At 39.7% G+C, this 19,874-nt stretch overlaps 1 protein-coding gene across 9 annotated transcripts in view; it reads right to left on the reverse strand.

Moving 5' to 3' along the window:
- The window catches only part of DENND1B (DENN domain containing 1B), a 267,912-nt gene that overhangs the window by 141,388 nt on the left and 106,650 nt on the right, over positions 1-19,874 (reverse strand). For 8 of the 9 annotated variants that reach the window (XM_061161076.1, XM_061161073.1, XM_061161077.1 and 5 more), the window contains 2 exons: positions 18,804-18,853; positions 16,582-16,701 (listed from right to left, as the gene is read on the reverse strand). The exons of the other annotated variant lie outside the window; for it this stretch is intronic. In XM_061161076.1, coding sequence (XP_061017059.1) covers positions 16,582-16,701; positions 18,804-18,853 — 170 coding nt within the window. The remainder of the gene's footprint in view (positions 1-16,581; positions 16,702-18,803; positions 18,854-19,874) is intronic. 9 annotated transcript variants of the gene reach the window in all.

Below are 19,874 nucleotides of genomic sequence, written 5' to 3' on the forward strand. Positions count from 1 at the left end.
AAAACTCTGATCTGGGAATCTCTCAAAGGAAAAAAAACACCTCAAAGGCCCTATATTTTCTTACAGTTGAAACCCACCACTGCACATATAATGGTTCTAATTCAGTTCTGTGCCTCTATCTTAGATACAAATTAACAGTCCAGCCACCAGATATTTGAGGAAATACAGATGTGAATACAATCACAAAAGGAACTCTAAGTAAACAAAGACAATATAGACAGGTGAGAGTTCAAAAAATTGTCATTAATATCCTTAGAAGCTGAATAAACAGCAGGATGCTATTAAACAAAACAAAATCTATGAAAGGAGAAAGAAGTGAAAAAAGCAGTTCATTAGACAACAAGAAAGAGTTCTTAGAAATTCAAAATACAAATGCTGAAAAAAATTAAAATCAACAGAAAGTTAGAAAGTACATCAAGAATATCTCCTAAAGACTAAAGAGGCAAACTGACAGAAAATAGGAATAAATATTAAAATATCAGGGTATCAATCTCAACTGTCATGCAGTTGACTAACAGCAGTTCTTAGAAAGGAGGGGGAAAATAAATTTCTTTTTAAAAATTACTGGAATATCCCAGAACTTTAGATATGAATCTCCATGCTGAAAGCGCCCCCAGGTTAACTATAAAATAAATGACCCCAACCAGAGAATCACAGTGAAATCCCAGAACAGGGGCAGAAAGCACCTGAGACTTTCCAAAGAGACTAAACAGGCCGCATACGAAGGCGTCGAATCCCAAACATCCCTGAATGTCTCTCTCAACAGCAGCTCTGGGAAGTCAGAAAACGCGCCTCCCAAAGGCAGAGGATAAACCTCTTGCAATCTAGAACTCTCTGTCCAGAGAAACTATCAATCAAGTGTGGAAACAGACTGAAAGCATTTCCAGTCTTTCTGGGACTCAAAAATTCACCTTCTCCATAATATTTGGGGATTATTATTATAATCCTCCAACAAAATGGAGGATTGAGGCAGAAAGGAAGAATACACGGATATACAGAGAAGGGATCGGATCCCAGGGAAGAACAGGGAAGTCTAAGGATGGGTGTGCCAACACCTGGAGAGCAACCAGTCCAGACAGAAACAGGAGTGAGAGACAGGCGAAGGATTTGGTGGGGCGGGGGTTACAACAAGCCGACAGCTTCATGCAGGAGCCTGGAAAAACCCAGGTGGAACATGCCAAAACTCTGACAGCTTGGGGGAAAGGTGAAAATCAGAAGTTAGTCAGTTAGTGTTGCTAATTCCAATTTGGTAGCTCAGTTGGTAAAGAATCCACCTGCAGTACAAGAGACCCCAGTTTGATTCCTGGGTCAGGGAGATCCCCTGGAGAAAGGATAGCCTACCCACTCCAGTATTCTGGGGCTTCCTTGGTGGCTCAGCTGGTGAAGAATCCGCCTGCAGTGTAGGAGACTTGGGTATGATCCCCGGGTTGGGAAGATCCCCTGGAGAAGGGAAAGGCTCCCCACTCCAGTATACTGGCCTGGAGAGTTCCATGGACTCTACAGTCCATGGGGTCGCAAAGAGTTGGACACGACTGAGTGGCTTTCACATTCACTTTTTAACCCCAATGCAGGCTTCCCTGGGGGCTCACATGGTGAAGAATCTGCTGCAATGTAGGAGACTTGGGTTCAGTCCCTGATTTGGGAAGATCCCCTGGAGGAGGACATGGCAACCCACTCCAGTATTCCTGTTTGGAGAGGTCCATGGACAGAGGAGCCTGGTGGGCTACAGGCCATGGGGTCACAAAGAGTCAGACACAACTGAGCAACTAACATTGTCACACTCACACTTCAGATGGTTAATCTATTTTCTACCATATCTTTCACTTACAAAAACAAACAAACAAAAACACAACCTTAAAGATTACTGTTTTTAGATTACCAATTCAATACCATGCAAATTACCAATCATATTTTTTATACTCACTATAATGCTATGAAATAATGTTCATGAGGGATGGTCTGCCAAGACACCTGGTACTTCCTAGACTCACTACAATCTCTTTCATTTATAGTTATTTCATAGTCACATTTCAACTTTCAATGGCCTGAAGAAACTGGTATTTCAAGAAAATTTCAATGTGTTATACAGTTCAAATCTCTATGCTCAGATAAACTGAGACCTAATCTATTCAAGGAACACGCTGGTCCTGTTCTTTTTTTCCTGCTCTCAAAATTTTAAGATAAAGCAAGATGTATTGATTTTAGCTGGTTTGCATAGCCGCTTATTAATCCTTACATTGTTATTTCACCTTACTCACATAATGTGGAACCCCGTTTAAACCTCCTTCCTTGACCACCGTAAAAATAAGATATGTAATAAATATCTCGTAATTAAAAGTTATTGCAAAGTGAGAGAATCCTTTTTTCCCCTAGACCAAATTTTCTGTTTTTTCTCATCTTTACATTATTACTTTTCATTGATTATCTTCAACTTTCAATTTCCTTTCAAATTATGAAATGAACTAGAACCCACTTTTTCATTGAGAAGCTTATACAAGGGCTGCCCTGGTGGCCCAGTGGTACAGAATCCATCTGCCAGGGCAGGAGATCCGGGTTCTATCCCTGACCCAGGAAGACCCCACACACTGCGGATGAACGAAGCCTGCGTGCCACAACTGCTGAGCCTGAGCCCTGGAGCCCGGGAACGGCAGCTGCGGAGCCCATGCCCCACAGCAACTACTGAAGCCCACGGGCCCGAGAGCCAGGCTGCACAAGAGACGCCACCGCGAGGAGACCCTCACACCACAGCTAGAGAGCAATGCCCGCTCAGCACAACTAGAGAAAAGCCCGTGCAGAATGAAGACCCAGCGCAGCCAAATATAAATAAGTAAATAAAATCAGTTTAAAAGAAAGAAGCTTATACAAAAAAAAAAAAATTATTTGTAAGATTATGGACCTGTTTTTGAAAATGAAACAAAATGAATTAATAATTAATAGTTTACTTTTAAAAATTTAACAGTGCTAGGTATTTGAGACATTACTTTGCCAACAAAGGTCTGTCTAGTCAAGGCTATGGTTTTTCCAGTGGTTATGTATGGATGTGAGAGTTGGACTGTGAAGAAAGCTGAGCGCCGAAAAACTGATGCTTTTGAACTGTGGTGTTGGTGAAGACTCTTGAGAGTCCCTTGGACTGCAAGGAGATCCAACCAGTCCATCCTAAAGGAGATCAGTCCTGGGTGTTCACTGGAAGGACTGATTCTGAAGCTGAAACTCCAATACTTTGGCCACCTGATGCGAAGAGCTGACTCATTTGAAAAGAACCTGATGCTGGGAAAGATTGAGGGCAGGAGGAGAAGGGGATGACAGAGGATGAGATGGTTGGATGGCATCACCAACTCGATGGATGTGGGTTCAGGTGGATTCTGGGAGTTGGTGATGGACAGGGAGGCCTGGCGTGCTGCGGTTCATGGGGTCGAAAAGAGTCGGACACGACTGAGCGACTGAACTGATGTGTATAAAAATACACTAAGGAAGTGAAGATAAGATGGCGGAGGAATAGGACGGGGAGACCGCTTTCTCCCCTACAAATTCATCAAAAGAACAACTGAATGCAGAGCAAACATCACAAAACAACTTCTGATCACCAGCTGAGGTCATCAGGCGCCCAGAAAAGCAGCCCATTGTCTTCGAAAGGAGGTAGGACAAAATATAAAAGATAAAAAGAGAGACAAAAGAGCTAGGGACAGAGATCTTTCCGGGAAGGGAGTCTTAATAGAGGAAGTTTCCAAACACCAGGAAACCCTCGCACTGGCGGGTCTAGGGGAAGTTTTTGAATCTCAGAGGGCAACCTAACTGGGAAGGGAAAAATAAATAAAACCCACAGATTACGGGCCTAAAAGCAACTCCCAGCAGAAAAGTACCCCAGACGCCCGCATCCGCCACCAGCAAGTAGGGGTGTAACAGAGAGGAGCGTGCGGCATTGCTTAGGGTAAGGACCGGGCCTGAGTGCCCTGAGGACAATCAGAAGGAGCTTTTGTGAGTTACCAACTTAAACTGTGGGACAGCAAAAGAGAGAGAGAAAATTAACCGGCCCAAACACACTGCCGGCTGTTCACAGAACAAAGGGACCGAGCAAGTCCAGAGGAGCTAGCCGGCTGCGGACCAGCCCAGCCCCGCCGGAGGCTGGAGGCAGGGGGTAGGGGAAAGGGGCAGGCTCGGCCCCAAGGACCGCATCCCCTACCGCACTGCAAGCAGGCCTCCAGTTTCTAACCAAAGACCTCCTGAGATTCTGGATGGTCGACATCCGCCGGGAGGGTCGCGGCGAGACACAGGGCGCACGCACCCGACTGATGCCGGCGGAAACTGAGGCTGGGACCACAGAGGGGAGAAGGCGCGCCGCACCCGGGGAGAGAGCGCCCGTCAAGCTCCTGGCTGCCTGAGCCGCTCGGACGGGGAAGGCACAAACGCAGGCGCAGCCAACTCCGCGCTTTTGTGGAACACCCGAGGGCTGGAACCGCGCGCAGCGCAGGGCGCGCTCCATATAGAGCAGCCGGGAGCCTGAGCAGCGTAGACGGGGAAAGCAGCGTCAGCCCCTCCCGGCAGCGCGACGGAACTAGCAACCTGAATAAGAGACCACCTCCGCCCTCCTGTGTCAGGGCGGAAATTAGGCACTGAAGAGACCGGCAAACAGAAGCCAAATAAACAAAGGGAACCGCTTCAGAAGGGACTGGTGCAACAGATTAAAATCCCTGTAGGTAACACTGACTACACCGGAAGGGGCCTGTAGATATCGAGAAGTGTAAGCTGGAACGAGGAGCTATCTGAAACTGAACCGAACCCACACTGACCGCAACAGCTCCAGAGACACTCCTAGATATATTTTTACCTTTTTTTTTCTTTTTTATTTTTTCTCTTTTATTTTCTTTTAAAATTCCCTATTACTCCCCCATTACTCCTTAACTTTCATTTTCATTGATTTTTACGATTTTCTTAATTAGAAAAAAAAATTTTTTTTCTTTTTTCTTTTTCTCTTATTTCTTTTAAAGTCCTCTATTACTCCTCTACTACTCCTTAATTTTCACTTTCATTTCACTATAACCTTGCAAAAAAAAAAGCCCTATTTTTAAACCAAACTTCATATATATTTCTAAAATTTTTTGTGTTTTTGTTTTTGTTTTTAATACTGTATTTTTAAGAGTCTAGCCTCTACTCTATATTTTTAATCTTTGTTTTTCAGTATGTGATATAAATTTTGGACATTTAAGAAGCCAATATTCAGTTCCCACTTTTACTCAAGAGGGTGTTGATTACTCTCCCACTTTTTGACTCTCTGTTTTCTATCTCAGAACACCTCTGTTTCCTCCTTTCCCCTTCTCTTCCCAATCCAATTCTGTGAATCTTTGTGGGTGTCTGGGCTAGAGAGAACACTTGGGAACAGACAACTGCGTAGATCTGTCTCTCTCCTCGTGAGTCCCCCTTTTTCTCCTCCTGCTCATCTCTATCTCCCTCCTCCCTCTCCTCTTTTTCATGTAACTCTGTGAACCTCTCTGGGTGTCCCTCACAGTGGAGAATCTTTTCACCATTAACCTAGAAGTTTTATTATCAGTGCTGTATAGTTGGAGAAGTCTTGAGACTACTGGAAGAATAAAACTGAAACCCAGAGGCAGGAGACTTAAGCCCAAAACCTGAGAACACCAGAAAACTCTTGACTACACGGAACATTAAGTAATAAGAGACCGTCCAAAAGCCTCCATACCTACACTGAAACCAACCACCACCCAAGAGCCAATAAGTTTCAGAGCAAGACATACCACGCAAATTCTCCAGCAACGCAGGAACATAGCCCTGAGCGTCAACATACAGGCTGCCCAAAGTCACACCTAACACATAGACCCATCTCCAAACTCATTACTGGACACTCCATTGCACTCCAGAGAGAAGAAATCCAGTTCCACGCACCAGAACACCGACACAAGCTTCCCTAACCAGGAACCCTTGACAAGCCAATCGTCCAACCCCACCCACTGGATAAAACCTCCACAACAAAAAGGAACCACAGACCTCCAGAATACAGAAAGCCCACTCCAGACACAGCAATCTAAACAAGATGAAAAGGCAGAGAAATATCCAACAGGTAAAGGAACATGAAAACTGCCCACCAAGTCAAACAAAAGAGGAGGAGATAGGGAACCTACCTGAAAAAGAATGTAGAATAATGATAATAAAAATGATCCAAAATCTTGAAAACAAAATGGAATTACAGATAAATAGCCTGGAGACAAAGATTGAGAAGATGCAAGAAATGTTCAATAAAGACCTAGGATAAATAAAAAAGAGTCAATTAAAAATGAATAATGCAATAAATGAGATCATAAACACTCTGGAGGGAACCAAGAGTAGAATAATGGAGAGAGAAGATAGGATAAGTGAGGTAGAAGATAAAATGGTGGAAATAAATGAAGCAGAGAGGAAAAAAGAAAAAAGAATCAAAAGAAATGAGGACAACCTCAGGGACCTCTGGGACAATGTGAAATGCCCCAACATTCGAATCATAGGAGTCCCAGAAGAAGAAGACAAAAAGAAAGGCCATGAGAAAATACTCGAGGAGATAATAGCTGAAAACTTCCCTAAAATGGGGAAGGAAATAGCCACCCAAATCCAAGAAACCCAGAGAGTTCCAAACAGGATAAACCCAAGGCAAAACACCTCAAGACACATATTAATCAAATTAATGAAGATGAAACACAAAGAACAAATATTAAAAGCAGCAAGGGAGAAACAACAAATAAATAACACACAAAGGGATTCCCATAAGGATAACAGCTGAGCTATCAATAGAAACCCTCCAGGCCAGAAGGGAATGGCAGGACATACTTAAAGTAATGAAAGAGAATAACCTACAACCTAGATTACTGTACCCAGCAAGAATCTCATTCAGATATGAAGGAGAATTCAAAAGCTTTACAGACAAGCAAAAGCTGAGAGAATTCAGCACCACCAAACCAGCTCTTCACCAAATGCTAAAGGATCTTCTCTAGACAGGAAACACAGAAAGGTTGTATAAACGTGAACCCAAAGGAACAAAGTAAATGGCAACGGGACCATACCTATCAATAATTACCTTAAATGTAAATGGGTTGAATGCCCCAACCAAAAGACAAAGACTGGCTGAGTGGATACAAAAACAAGACCCCTATATATGCTGTCTACAAGAGACCCACCTCAAAACAAGAGACACATACAGACTAAAAGTGAAGGGCTGGAAAAAAATATTTCACGCAAACCGAGAACAAAAGAAAGCAGGAGTCGCAATACTCATATCAGATAAAATAGACTTTCAAATAAAGGATGTGAAAAGAGACAAAGAAGGACACTACATAATGATCAAAGGATCAATCCAAGAAGAAGATATAACAATTATAAATATATATGCACCCAACATAGGAGAACCACAATATGTAAGGCAAACGCTAACGAGTATGAAAGAGGAAATTAATACTAACACAATAATAGTGGGAGACTTTAATACCCCACTCACAACTATGGATAGATCAACTAAACAGAAAATTGACAAGGAAACACAAACTTTAAATGACACAATGGACCAGCTAGACCTAATTGATATCTATAGGACATTTCACCCCAAAACAATCAATTTCACCTTTTTCTCAAGTGCACACGGAACCTTCTCCAGAATAGAGCACATCCTGGGCCATAAATCTAGTCTTGAAAAATTCAAAAAAATTGAAATCATTCCAGTCATCTTTTCTGACCACAGTACAGTAAGATTAGATCTCAATTACAGGAAAAAAAATTGTTAAAAATTCAAACATATGGAGGCTAAATAACACACTTCTGAACAACCAACAAATCATAGAAGAAATCAAAAAAGAAATCAAAATATGCATAGAAATGAATGAAAATGAAAACACAACAACCCAAAACCTATGGGACACTGTAAAAGCAGTGCTAAGGGGAATGTTCATAGCATTACAGGCTTATCTCAAGAAACAAGAAAAAAGTCAAATAAATAACCTAACTCTACACCTAAAGCAATTAGACAAGGAAGAAATGAAGAACCCCAGGGTTAGTAGAAGGAAAGAAATCTTAAAAATTAGGGCAGAGATAAATGCAAAAGAAACTAAAGAGACCATAGCAAAAATCAACAAAGCTAAAAGTTGGTTTTTTGAAAAAAATAAACAAAATTGACAAACCATTAGCAAGACTCATTAAGAAACAAAGAGAGAAGAACCAAATTAACAAAATTAGAAATGAAAATGGAGAGATCACAACAGACAACACTGAAATACAAAGGATCATAAGAGACTACTACCAGCAGCTCTATGCCAATAAAATGGACAACTTGGAAGAAATGGACAAATTCTTAGAAAAGTATAACTTTCCAAAACTGAACCAGGAAGAAATAGAAGATCTTAACAGACCCATCACAAGCAAGGAAATCGAAACTGTAATCAGAAATCTTCCAGCAAACAAAAGCCCAGGACCAGATGGCTTCACAGCTGAATTCTTCCAAAAATTTAGAGAAGAGCTAACACCTGTCTTACTCAAAACTCTTCCAGAAAATTGCAGAAGAAGGTAAATTTCCAAACTCATTCTATGAGGCCACCATCACCCTAACTTCAAAACCAGATAAAGATGCCACAAAAAAAGAAAACTACAGGCCAATATCACTGATGAACATAGATGCAAAAATCCTTAACAAAATTCTAGCAAACAGAATCCAACAACATATTAAAAAAATCATACACCATGACTAAGTGGGCTTTATGCCAGGAATGCAAGGATTCTTTAATATCCACAAATCAATCAATGTAATACACCACATTAACAAATTGAAAGATAAAAACCATATGATTATCTCAATAGATGCAGAAAAAGCCTTTGACAAAATTCAACACTCATTTATGATTAAAACTTTCCAGAAAGCAGGAATAGAAGGAACATACCTCAACATAATAAAAGCTATATATGACAAACCCACAGCAAGCATCACCCTCAATGGTGAAAAATTGAAAGCATTTCCCCTGAAATCAGGAACAAGACAAGGGTGCCCACTCTCACCACTACTATTCAACATAGTTTTGGAAGTTTTGGCCACAGCAATTAGAGCAGAAAAAGAAGTAAAAGGAATCCAGATAGGAAGAGAAGAAGTGAAACTCTCGCTGTCTGCAGATGACATGATCCTCTACATAGAAAACCCTAAAGACTCTACCAGAAAATTACTAGAGCTAATCAATGAATATAGTAAAATTACAGGGTATAACATTAACACACAGAAATCCCTTGCATTCCTATACACTAACAATGAGAAAACAGAAAGAGAAATTAAGGAAACAATACCATTCACCATTGCAACAAAAAGAATAAAATACTTAGGAGTATATCTACCTAAAGAAACAAAAGACCTATACATAGAAAACTATAAAACACTGATGAAAGAAATCAAAGAGGACACAAACAGATGGAGAAACATACCGTGTTCATGGATTGGAAGAATCAATATTGTGAAAATGGCTATACTACCCAAAGCAATCTATAGATTCAATGCAATCCCTATCAAGCTACCAATGGTATTTTTCACAGAACTAGAACAAATAATCTCACAACTTGTATGGAAATACAAAAAAACCTCGAATAGCCAAAGTAATCTTGAGAAAGAAGAATGGCACTGGAGGAATCAACCTGCCTGACTTCAGACTCTACTACAAAGCCACAGTCATCAAGACAGTATGGTACTGGCACAAAGACAGAAGTATAGAACAATGGAACAGAATAGAAAGCCCAGAGATAAATCCATGAACCTATGGACACCTTATCTTCGACAAAGGAGGCAAGGATATACAATGGAAAAAAGACAACCTCTTTAACAAGTGGTGCTGGGAAAACTGGTCAACCACTTGTAAAAGAATGAAACTAGAACACTTTCTAACACCATACACAAAAATAAACTCAAAATGGATTAAAGATCTAAATGTAAGACCAGAAACTATAAAACTCCTAGAGGAGAACATAGGCAAAACACTCTCCGACATGAATCACAGCAGGATCCTCTATGACCCACCTCCCAGAATATTGGAAATAAAAGCATAAACAAATGGGACCTAATGAAACTTAAAAGCTTTTGCACAACAAAGGAAACTATAAGCAAGGTGAAAAGACAACCCTCAGATTGGGAGAAAATAATAGCAAATGAAGAAACAGACAAAGGATTAATCTCAAAAATATACAAGCAACTCCTGAAGCTCAATTCCAGAAAAATAAATGACCCAATCAAAAAATGGGCCAAAGAACTAAACAGACATTTCTCCAAAGAAGACATACAGATGGCTAACAAACACATGAAAAGATGCTCAACATCACTCATTATCAGAGAAATGCAAATCAAAACCACAATGAGGTACCATTACACGCCAGTGAGGATGGCTGCTATCCAAAAGTCTACAAGCAATAAATGCTGGAGAGCGTGTGGAGAAAAGGGAACCCTCTTACACTGTTGGTGGGAATGCAAACTAGTACAGCCACTATGGAAAACAGTGTGGAGATTTCTTAAAAAAATGGAAATAGAACTGCCATATGACCCAGCAATCCCACTTCTGGGCATACACACTGAGGAAACCAGATCTGAAAGAGACACGTGCACCCCAATGTTCATCGCAGCACTGTTTATAATAGCCAGGACATGGAAGCAACCTAGATGCCCATCAGCAGATGAATGGATAAGGAAGCTGTAGTACATATACACCATGGAATGTTACTCAGCCATTAAAAAGAATTCATTTGAATCAGTTCTAATGAGATGGATGAAACTGGAGCCCATTATACAAAGTGAAGTAAGCCAGAAAGATAAAGATCATTACAGCATACTAACACATATATATGGAATTTAGTAAGATGGTAATGATAACCCTATATGCAAAACAGAAAAAGAGACACAGATATACAGAACAGACTTTTGGACTCTGTGGGAGAAGGTGAGGGTGGGATGTTTTGAGAACAGCATGCATATTATCTATAGTGAAACAGATCACCAGCCCAGGTGGGATGCATGAGACAAGTGCTCGGGCCTGGTGCACTGGGAAGACCCAGAGGAATCGGGTGGAGAGGGAGGTGGAAGGGGGGATTGGGATGGGGAATACATGTAACTCCATGGCTGATTCATGTCAATGTATGACAGAACCCACTACAATGTTGTGAAGTAATTAGCCTCTAACTAATAAAAATAAATGAAAAAAAAAAAAAAAAAAGAAAGTAAAAAAAAAAAACAAAAACACTAGGTACTTGACATGCATTCTCTCATATAATTCTTATAATAATGCCGTGATGCGTATCTGCCTAAACTAAGGTAAGACCACTGAGTTGAGGGCCATAGAGCTACCGAACAGTGAGCCTGAGGTCAGCATTTCCACTGAGCAACAGATGCTCAAGGCTCTGAAGTCAAGTCTCTTATAAAATTTATTTGTTTAACTAATGTCCAGAGCAGTATCTTTCTTTCTGCCTCTTATATTTTATTCATATGCACAAATTTCCCAGCAGATAAACAGTTCCATTCGATCCTTTCGCTTAACACATCAGCAATTCCTTCCAACTGGAGATTTCAGTACTGCTTGTTACATTCATCACTACAGATAAAAATTTCTGAAAAGATATGGCCTGCAACATGGCACAAGATCTCTCCTCAGACAACACAAATCTAGCAACATTTCAGTATATTTCCATCAAGAAGAAGACTGGCAGCTCGTAGCTATTGTCTAGCCAACATTCTTCTCCGTACATAATTTGTTCCTGAGAGATAATGGGACTCTTTCTACAACAGCACTGCCTGATACAGCAGTAAGCAGCATCACCAGAGAGAACTGAGTTTAGTTATACACAGTGTGCTGTGAACACGCGATGGTTCTTAGTGATAACTAGCCCCTTTCAAGAGTACATATCATACTTTTTTTTTTCCATGAAAACATCACTTGTGTCAAAGTAGACTACTCCACAAGTCAGTCATGCTCTTAGGATGTCAGGGAAGCAGGGACATTTTCTGTTGCAAGTAAACAGTAGCATCTACAGCGGAGGCTGCAGACTGGCTACAAGCAGACGTATCTAGCCCACAGTCATACTGTTGTTTGGGCAACACACCGTGGCTGTTGAACTGAATAAGCAGCCAACTTCTAAAATTAGCAATTCACTTAAAAACCTACATTTCCTCTCCTACAAATCAAAAGAACCCGCAGTGCTGGTCACACACTTTTTTTTCCATTTTTCATCAAAAATCTAGCGTTGAGTAACAGTTTTTGTCTTTGGATGCGGTATGTGCCATTTCTTTAGATCACCCCAATTTCCTACTGTCAGCCTAACCTGCTTATCTCATTTTAGTCCCCGAGCTGTCCCAACAGGTAACTGGATTCACCACCCCTGATACAGACAACTGGACAGCATGAAGTCATGCTCACTTTACATGTGACAACGAAGTGGTCCAGGGTACACCAAGTAGTCAGTAAGTCAAATATTTTAACAAGGTTCCACTGCACACTTTAAAAACAAAAGTGTGCTCAAAAAATGCACACACACACACATATATGTGTGTAATAAACACTATAAATTATATAAGCTAGCCTTGCTCAGATAAGAAAGGTTATTCCCATGTTTCTATTTTTGTGGTTTCTTAGATAATTTTCAAATATGTTCAAAGCAATTAATTTTTAACTAATGTGTAAACTCCTAATTATCATTAAGTCAAAATAGTTTTCACTAAATTTTACAGTCCCAAAGACATTCAAAATTTCTTACCACCAAACACAAACATCCCAGAAAGTTGTTAAAAATGTATTCAACATATAATGACTAGATAAAATGTTTTACTTGAGTTTTAAAAAACTGAAAATGTCATTCTTTAGCAAAAGATTCCTGTGACTCTCATAGTCTTGTAAATATACATAAATGTAAAACAGAGACATTAAGACCAAATCATTTTAAAACAGAAAACAGGAGGTTCTTCAAAGGTTAGTTATGAGATTATTTCCTTTTCATGAAGACATAAGGCCAGGGACAGATGTGTCAGGAAAACCACAAGTCCATTGAACAGCAAGGAGACTTCCCCCACACTTGGCTCCCACTATCCTATTGAGCTGATAAAACTTTTACATCCAAAAGTCAAAGGTTAAATAAAGGAAAGGAAATGTTTTTTGTCAAGCAGTCAGGTAACTACTAACAGTCTCGGTGATCAGCAGGAACCTAACTCAGAGTAATCAAATAAAACTAAGGAAACTGCCTTTCCGTAGAAAAACGTCTCATGTCTAGAGGCTGTTTTTCTGTCTGGAAAATTGACACAAAATGTGTAAAATTGAAACATTCTGCTTCTAAGGGACTTGCCTCAAGGAAGAGTGTGAAAGCCTCCAGTTTGGAATGAGTCAGGGGCGGGGGGACTACAAAGGCACCAAACCCTAGTCTGTCTTCCTTATGAGGGTACTTCATTTTGAACCCATGGCGACAACTTTATAGTTGTAAAATTATGTTAATTAAATTAGAGTAAATATTATTTCTTGCATTTCTACTATCTTACTAAAGCAATGCTAAATACAAACAGTGGCACGATTTAAATTAGTACTATTTCAGGGTATTTCTGAAATTTTGTTAAAGCAGGACAAATATGCCATAGAAAAGGCTAAAGCACACAAAATTCAAAATTTTGTTAATTTTTATATTAAATTAACCTGAATTCTAATATTTTTTTCTAAAAGGTGAATGAAACATATAGAAATTAAATACTCTCACTTCCAAATTTTATAATAGCATAAATCCAGTAGAAAAAGAAACCATGGTTTTGATAGCATGGTGTACAGATTTCTAGCTTAGAATTATAACATAAATTTAAATTACTTTCAAATCTTATAATATCATCATTCAGAATGCAAAGTAACTTTAAAGCATTATGTGCAAACTTTCTAGATCAGAACTCTAAGGATAGAGTCATTTTTATTAATAATGTATATAAATCACTTAGCAAAATGTTTGATTTATAGTAAACAAACACTAAGTGATGTTGCTGTTAATTTGCTATTATTAGGACTATCATGGCCATCTCTAACTTTGCTATTCAAGAAATCCAACAGAGTTATTTTTTGCTATCTTAAAGAAAATTTACTACCAAATTGTACTTAATTTTACTTTGTATTAAACATCTTAAACATGCTTAAGTGTATTCCATTTTCATTATGACTACTCTAAAGGACCTAAAATATTTTAAACTATTAGATATCAACAAAAACTCAAGAGATATAAGTTTTCTTTTAAAATTTAATCATTAAAACATGAACTAAGACATTAGATGGTAAAATAAATGAATAATTTTTATGAAGATATAGTTGATCACAAAAGTAAACAATTTAAAGTGTTTAACAGGATATCATAAAGACAACAGGAGAAATTATTAATTTCTATTAAAGGATCTTAAATCACTGATACTGAAAATGACCTATAAATAATCAATTCATTATTATTTCACAACAGAATACCTAAAAATGTCATATGTTTCAATATAAATGCAATACTCTGCACAAAAGACAGCTTCAAGAACAAGATACTAGAATTTTTCATATCTGAAAGTCATAATATACTTCAGGTAAAGAAATAAGTAGCTGATTTTAAAAACTATAATCGGAAAGGATATCATCTTTGTGCTAAATCTCAACTTTTAAGAAAAGCAATGTAAGTTTTTTCAGTTTATAAAGGCTTCTATATATATTCTTCCTTTTACCAGCTGTGAATAAACACCACAGTTTATCAGCTGCTAGCCAATAGAAAGATATATAAACAACTCTTCAATTATGTCAGGAACTGATTTTGGCGGCAGTGAGTTGCAGAACACTACAGAGGAATGACATTGACAACTTACTCTCAAATGGGTCAGCGTAACCGTGTAACAGACACATGGAGAACGTGTGTGTGTGTGCGCGCTGAGACAGCAAGGCGGGCAGGGACAGAAGCAGGTTAACAACTGTGAATCCTGGGCACGTGAGACAATAGCTCACAGTACTATTCCTGAAACCTATCTGCAAACTTGATTTTTTAATGAAAAGATTTAAAAATTCATAGAGAAAAATCAGAAAGCTCGTACAGCCTCAGTCTTCGTTAGGGCAAACTTGTTTTGGGCAGAGGGTGACAGGCGCAAGGTGACAGACCCCTTCCAAGTGTGGCTTTGGAACTTTCAGCATGAAACACAAAGGTAAAGGAGATGTCCCCACCCACTTCCCACATGGTCACTCCCAAACCCGCTGCCCCAAAACAATGGTTTCAAATTAGAAGAATCAGCCTACAGCTGAAGCATAACAAGTCTCTGGATAAAACATCGTTTCAACACACTTGCTCCAGATTAAAGAGCTGAGCCTAAAGACAGGAACGGGAGAATCCATGTTCTATTACTCATAAAGTGAAGTGAAGTTGCTCAGTCATGTCTGTCTCTTTGCGACCCCATGGACTGTAGCCCACCAGGCTCCTCCATCCATTGAATTTTCTAGGCAAGAGTACTGGAGTGGGTTGCCATTTCCTTCTCCAGTTACTCATAAAGCAGTTAAGTATTTGGTTCTGAATAAAGATTGGGAAAAACTCTCCAACTCAAACAAACATTCTGAGTAAATTTATAACTTAACCCTCAAAGAATGACAGGAATGGAGCTAAACAGCAAGAGAACAGAGTAGACATCAATATCATACCAACGTTCATCTGCGATAATTATTCAGTTGAACCTTATTTCTTTTCCTATGGGCATTTCTGTAGAGACTAGCTTGACCAACACGTGTATTATAATCACAGGCTATGACACACCTACATTTTGGAGTCATCAGGGAAGCTAACCTTCAGGACCTGCCCTCCTCAGCGCCAGCAGCTCAGACTCCAGTCACAGAGACCTGCTCTCAGCAGCCTCCTGAGCACCGGGCGACGAGGGAGGTTATGGGGGCAGGAGAAGCAGGGCCAGTGAAACAGACTCAGGGCCCAGGAGACACAGCGGCTCCGTGCCCGCTCAGGGCGGCTGGCTCAGCAGCACCAGCACCAGCGAGAGGACGAGACACGCGAACTTGATGCAAAATTTCACTAAAATTTACAAGGTTAGAAACATCTTCTAAAATTTTAAAAACACCACGTGGCCAAATAAAGCACCTCTGAACACTTCTGCCCAGAAGCACCAGCCTGCGATCTCTGTCTTAAACCACCAATTCACCTTCGAGAATCCAAGTCATGGGTCAATAATAGAAAAAAGCAAGTGCTAATTTAACCAGACTTTTCGCATGCTATTCAATATGTAAAACATGTATTATTTGACCTGCTATTTTAAAAATGAACCCATAAAAAAGTATTCTTTACAAGAGCCAATGCTAACACAACATTGTAAGTCAACTATACTTCAATAATTTCTTTAAAAGGAGCCAATTCTACTGTCACTGGTAAATCTTTAAACCTAACTGATGCTGTATACAGAGAGTAAACAAAATTATTTTTCAGCTTTGCTGGATTTAGAGAAAACAAAAAATATATACAAGCACATTTTTAAGCATTGCAAGCATACAGCAAAGTGGAACAGAGAGACGCAGTTAATCCACCGTGTCCCCAAGTGCATTTTTCACGACAAACACTCACCTCAGGATGCACAAGCAGATCTTGCCTCCTGCGGTGAGTCGGCAGAACCCAAACCTCTGTTTGCTCTCAATGTCCGTCAGCACAAAGGCAAAGTGCTGCCCAACCTGATTCCGAGACGCCCTGAAATGCAGCAACAGTTCAACACTTCAGGCCTCGTGTGAGAATCGTCTTAAAAGAAAAGCAAGAGTCAGGCTAGACGGACACGAGCCATTGTTTTCACATTTCCAGTCAGCTGGTTCTCAGAGCTGGAGTGATGTTTTAAAACGAAAATGAGTGTGAAATGTGTAAACTAAATCATGAATCAACACATTAGGAGTTGAGCTCCTCCGCATGTGCTAATACCTGGCTGGAGAATCATGAGGTATCTTAACTGCAAGTTTTCACGTGCTTCAAGTGTTAAAGTGCTAGTTGTGTCTGACTCTGTCACCCCACAGACTGTAGCCCACGAGGCTCATCTGTCCATGGAATTCTCCAGGCAAGAACACTGGAGTGGGCTGCCATTTCCTCCTCCGGGGAATCTCCCTGACCCAGGGATCGAGCCCAGGTCTCCTGCACTGCAGGCGGACTCGTTACCACTATCTGGTAAATGCCAGCACCACCAGCCATGGCACGCTGGGGTGAGAAGCTCCAGCCTCCCGTCCAGGGAGCCCCGGGGCTGCCCACACACCAGAGTGTGCCGTGGCCTGTCCACTGGCAGCCCGGCCAACTCTCTTGAATTGCTTCTTCTGTTGACCTTCTCACTCAATAAAGCCCCGTACAAATTACTATTGTCATTTCTTTACAGCATTCTCTTCTAGAGCTACCTATATCCTGGTAATAAATTTCCAAGTACAAAGTAATAATACAATTCTCATTAAAAAAAAGCTTACTACAAAGAATTTTTAGTTAATGTTGACCCAAGGGTCAGACGGTCGTCGTATGTGTCACGCTACCATGGAAGGTGAGGTCAAAGTCCCTACACTGAATCTTTATTATTTAAAATACACAAATACACTTCCCATCACTGGCCATAACCTTGCCATTAGACAGCAACAACTGAACATCTGCTTCTTTGACGCAAAATAAAATTTCCAGGACGCCTAAATTTTGGCTTGGAAGTGGTGAGCGAATTATGTACAATGAAAAAAGTTACTTACTCCTACTGTTCCAATACTGCAAATCATTTTCAAATGTCAAGAAATATTGCATTTCAAATGCTGAACATTTAACAAACGCACTTTTATGTGCAAGGTGGGTTTTTTTTTTTTTTTTTTTTTTTTTAACCAACTTCAGAAGCAGCCTCTGGTGTCTAAGGCGCCCCCCAGTGCCCAGGGCTCACAATTTACTGCCATAGCTTTGCTTTCTGTATCTCATCCTTGCTATTAACCTGGAAACTGCAACGTTTGTGGACACAACTGATTCTCCAGGAAAGAACTATGCTTATTAGCATCAGCTAGTCCATCATTTGAAAGGCTTTATCTTTAATGCTGTACAATTTTAGATTTTTACCCATCTTGACTTTTAGCAAAATATTTTCCTAAAATAGATTTTCTTTTAGAAGCTGCCTTACAGCATATTCTTTAAAAAAAAAAAAAAGAAACTGATATTAGAGTGTGAAAAATCACATGAAAAACAATAAATGATCTGTTTTATGCTTCAAGAGCTATATATGCTGCAACATTCCTGCCACAACCCAGGTAATACGCTATTCATTCAGCATTTGTTCAGTAAAATACAAACATAATGAGATTTTCAAAACTGCTAGGTAAGAGGGTGTCTGTGCAGCCTTTGGTAATACTGCACTATTTCTATAAAGCTATTTGTGGGAGACAACCAGCCCTGAGTTCTACAATATCACACAGATGGTCTTTTCAATCAGGGTGAAGTGACATAGAAACCAGGACGTATACATCTAATTTTAAAAGACACAATTCTAAGGCTCTGATAAAGGAGGTACGAACGTTCTTTTTCCTCCGAGTGCTTACAATATGTACCTGAAGAACAAAAGGAAGAGATGGAACCTTGAGGCTAATCCCAACTGGCCACAGTGGAGAACAACAGAAGACGCTGTGGTTTAGAAGCCTTCTCCGTTTCAAATATTATTTAATTTTGAACCTCCTGTCTTTTTTGTTAGAGGCAATGAGGAAAAGTACATTTCATGTCACAGAGAAGACACAAGTAATAACTCTACAGTGCTCACTGAGGTGGGCTCCGGTTGTTTTAAACGATGACTTATACTGTACCTTTCAACGTCAAAGGGGAAGCAGAACTTTGGCACAGTCTGTAGTACTTCCTGTGAATGCAAATTAAAAAAAAAGGCTTTAGAATGTTTTTAAAGATGCAGTTAAAACTTCTTTTGAGATATTTTTAGGGAAAAAAAGTTTTGTTTTGTTTTTAAAGAAAAATAGCAGAGGTTCCTAGATTAAAATAATTGATTATTAAAAAGGAATTAAGTGTGTGCTTCGGCAGATTGCGCTGACAATGCCTGGGAAGCCCCGGGAGGGAGCGGCCTGGCCTGAGGGTATTAACACCCCTCACGTCCCCGCTGGGACTCCCTTCAACAAGGCCATATGGATTTTACGAGAAGCAGCGCACCATATGGGTAAGCTGCGTCTGCTGCTACTGGTACCACAGGCTAGCCACGGGGACTTCTGACAGATCCTGGCTCAAAACATAAATGTTGTTTCAATTAAAATGCAGGCAGAGAAAAGGGAATGAGGTTGGCAGCAGAATGAATTACTGAGAGGTGTAACAACTCGACGTGCGCCATAGTAAAATCGTTCAGGGGAAAAAAGGATTTTCTAAAGCTAGAGAAACACACTTATATGTTGAACTCTTGGTATATTCAACAGCAGTAACACTAAAATCTCACACTCTTAAAGAAATGTGCATGCAAAAACAAGCCGTTAAGGGTAAAACAACATAGCTTCTATTTTGTGTACTTTAAGAATTTCCTAGTATGAAAAACAATGTTTTAAGCATATATTCTAAGCATAGAAAATAATCTTACTGACTTTGAAATCTGAAGTGATTTTATAGTTACTGTAAAATAATTTTAAAACCTTTTAGAAATCATATACAAGTATAACAAAATGCACATAATTGTCACATATTTGGTAAAAGATAGAAAAAGACCTGTATTGTTATATAGGAAAACACAACTTAGAGTTAACTCCTATCATAAAGTTAAAACTTCAGAACTGACGATCCTACCACACAAGTTTAAAGCCAGGTGATCTTACAAGACAAAGCAGAGATTTATGACAATGTTTCATATTAAAAAGAAAAAAGAGCCAATATCTTAATACAGTAGT

Source organism: Dama dama, chromosome 14 (assembly GCF_033118175.1).
Source record: "Dama dama isolate Ldn47 chromosome 14, ASM3311817v1, whole genome shotgun sequence".
Classification (NCBI taxonomy): domain Eukaryota; kingdom Metazoa; phylum Chordata; class Mammalia; order Artiodactyla; family Cervidae; genus Dama; species Dama dama.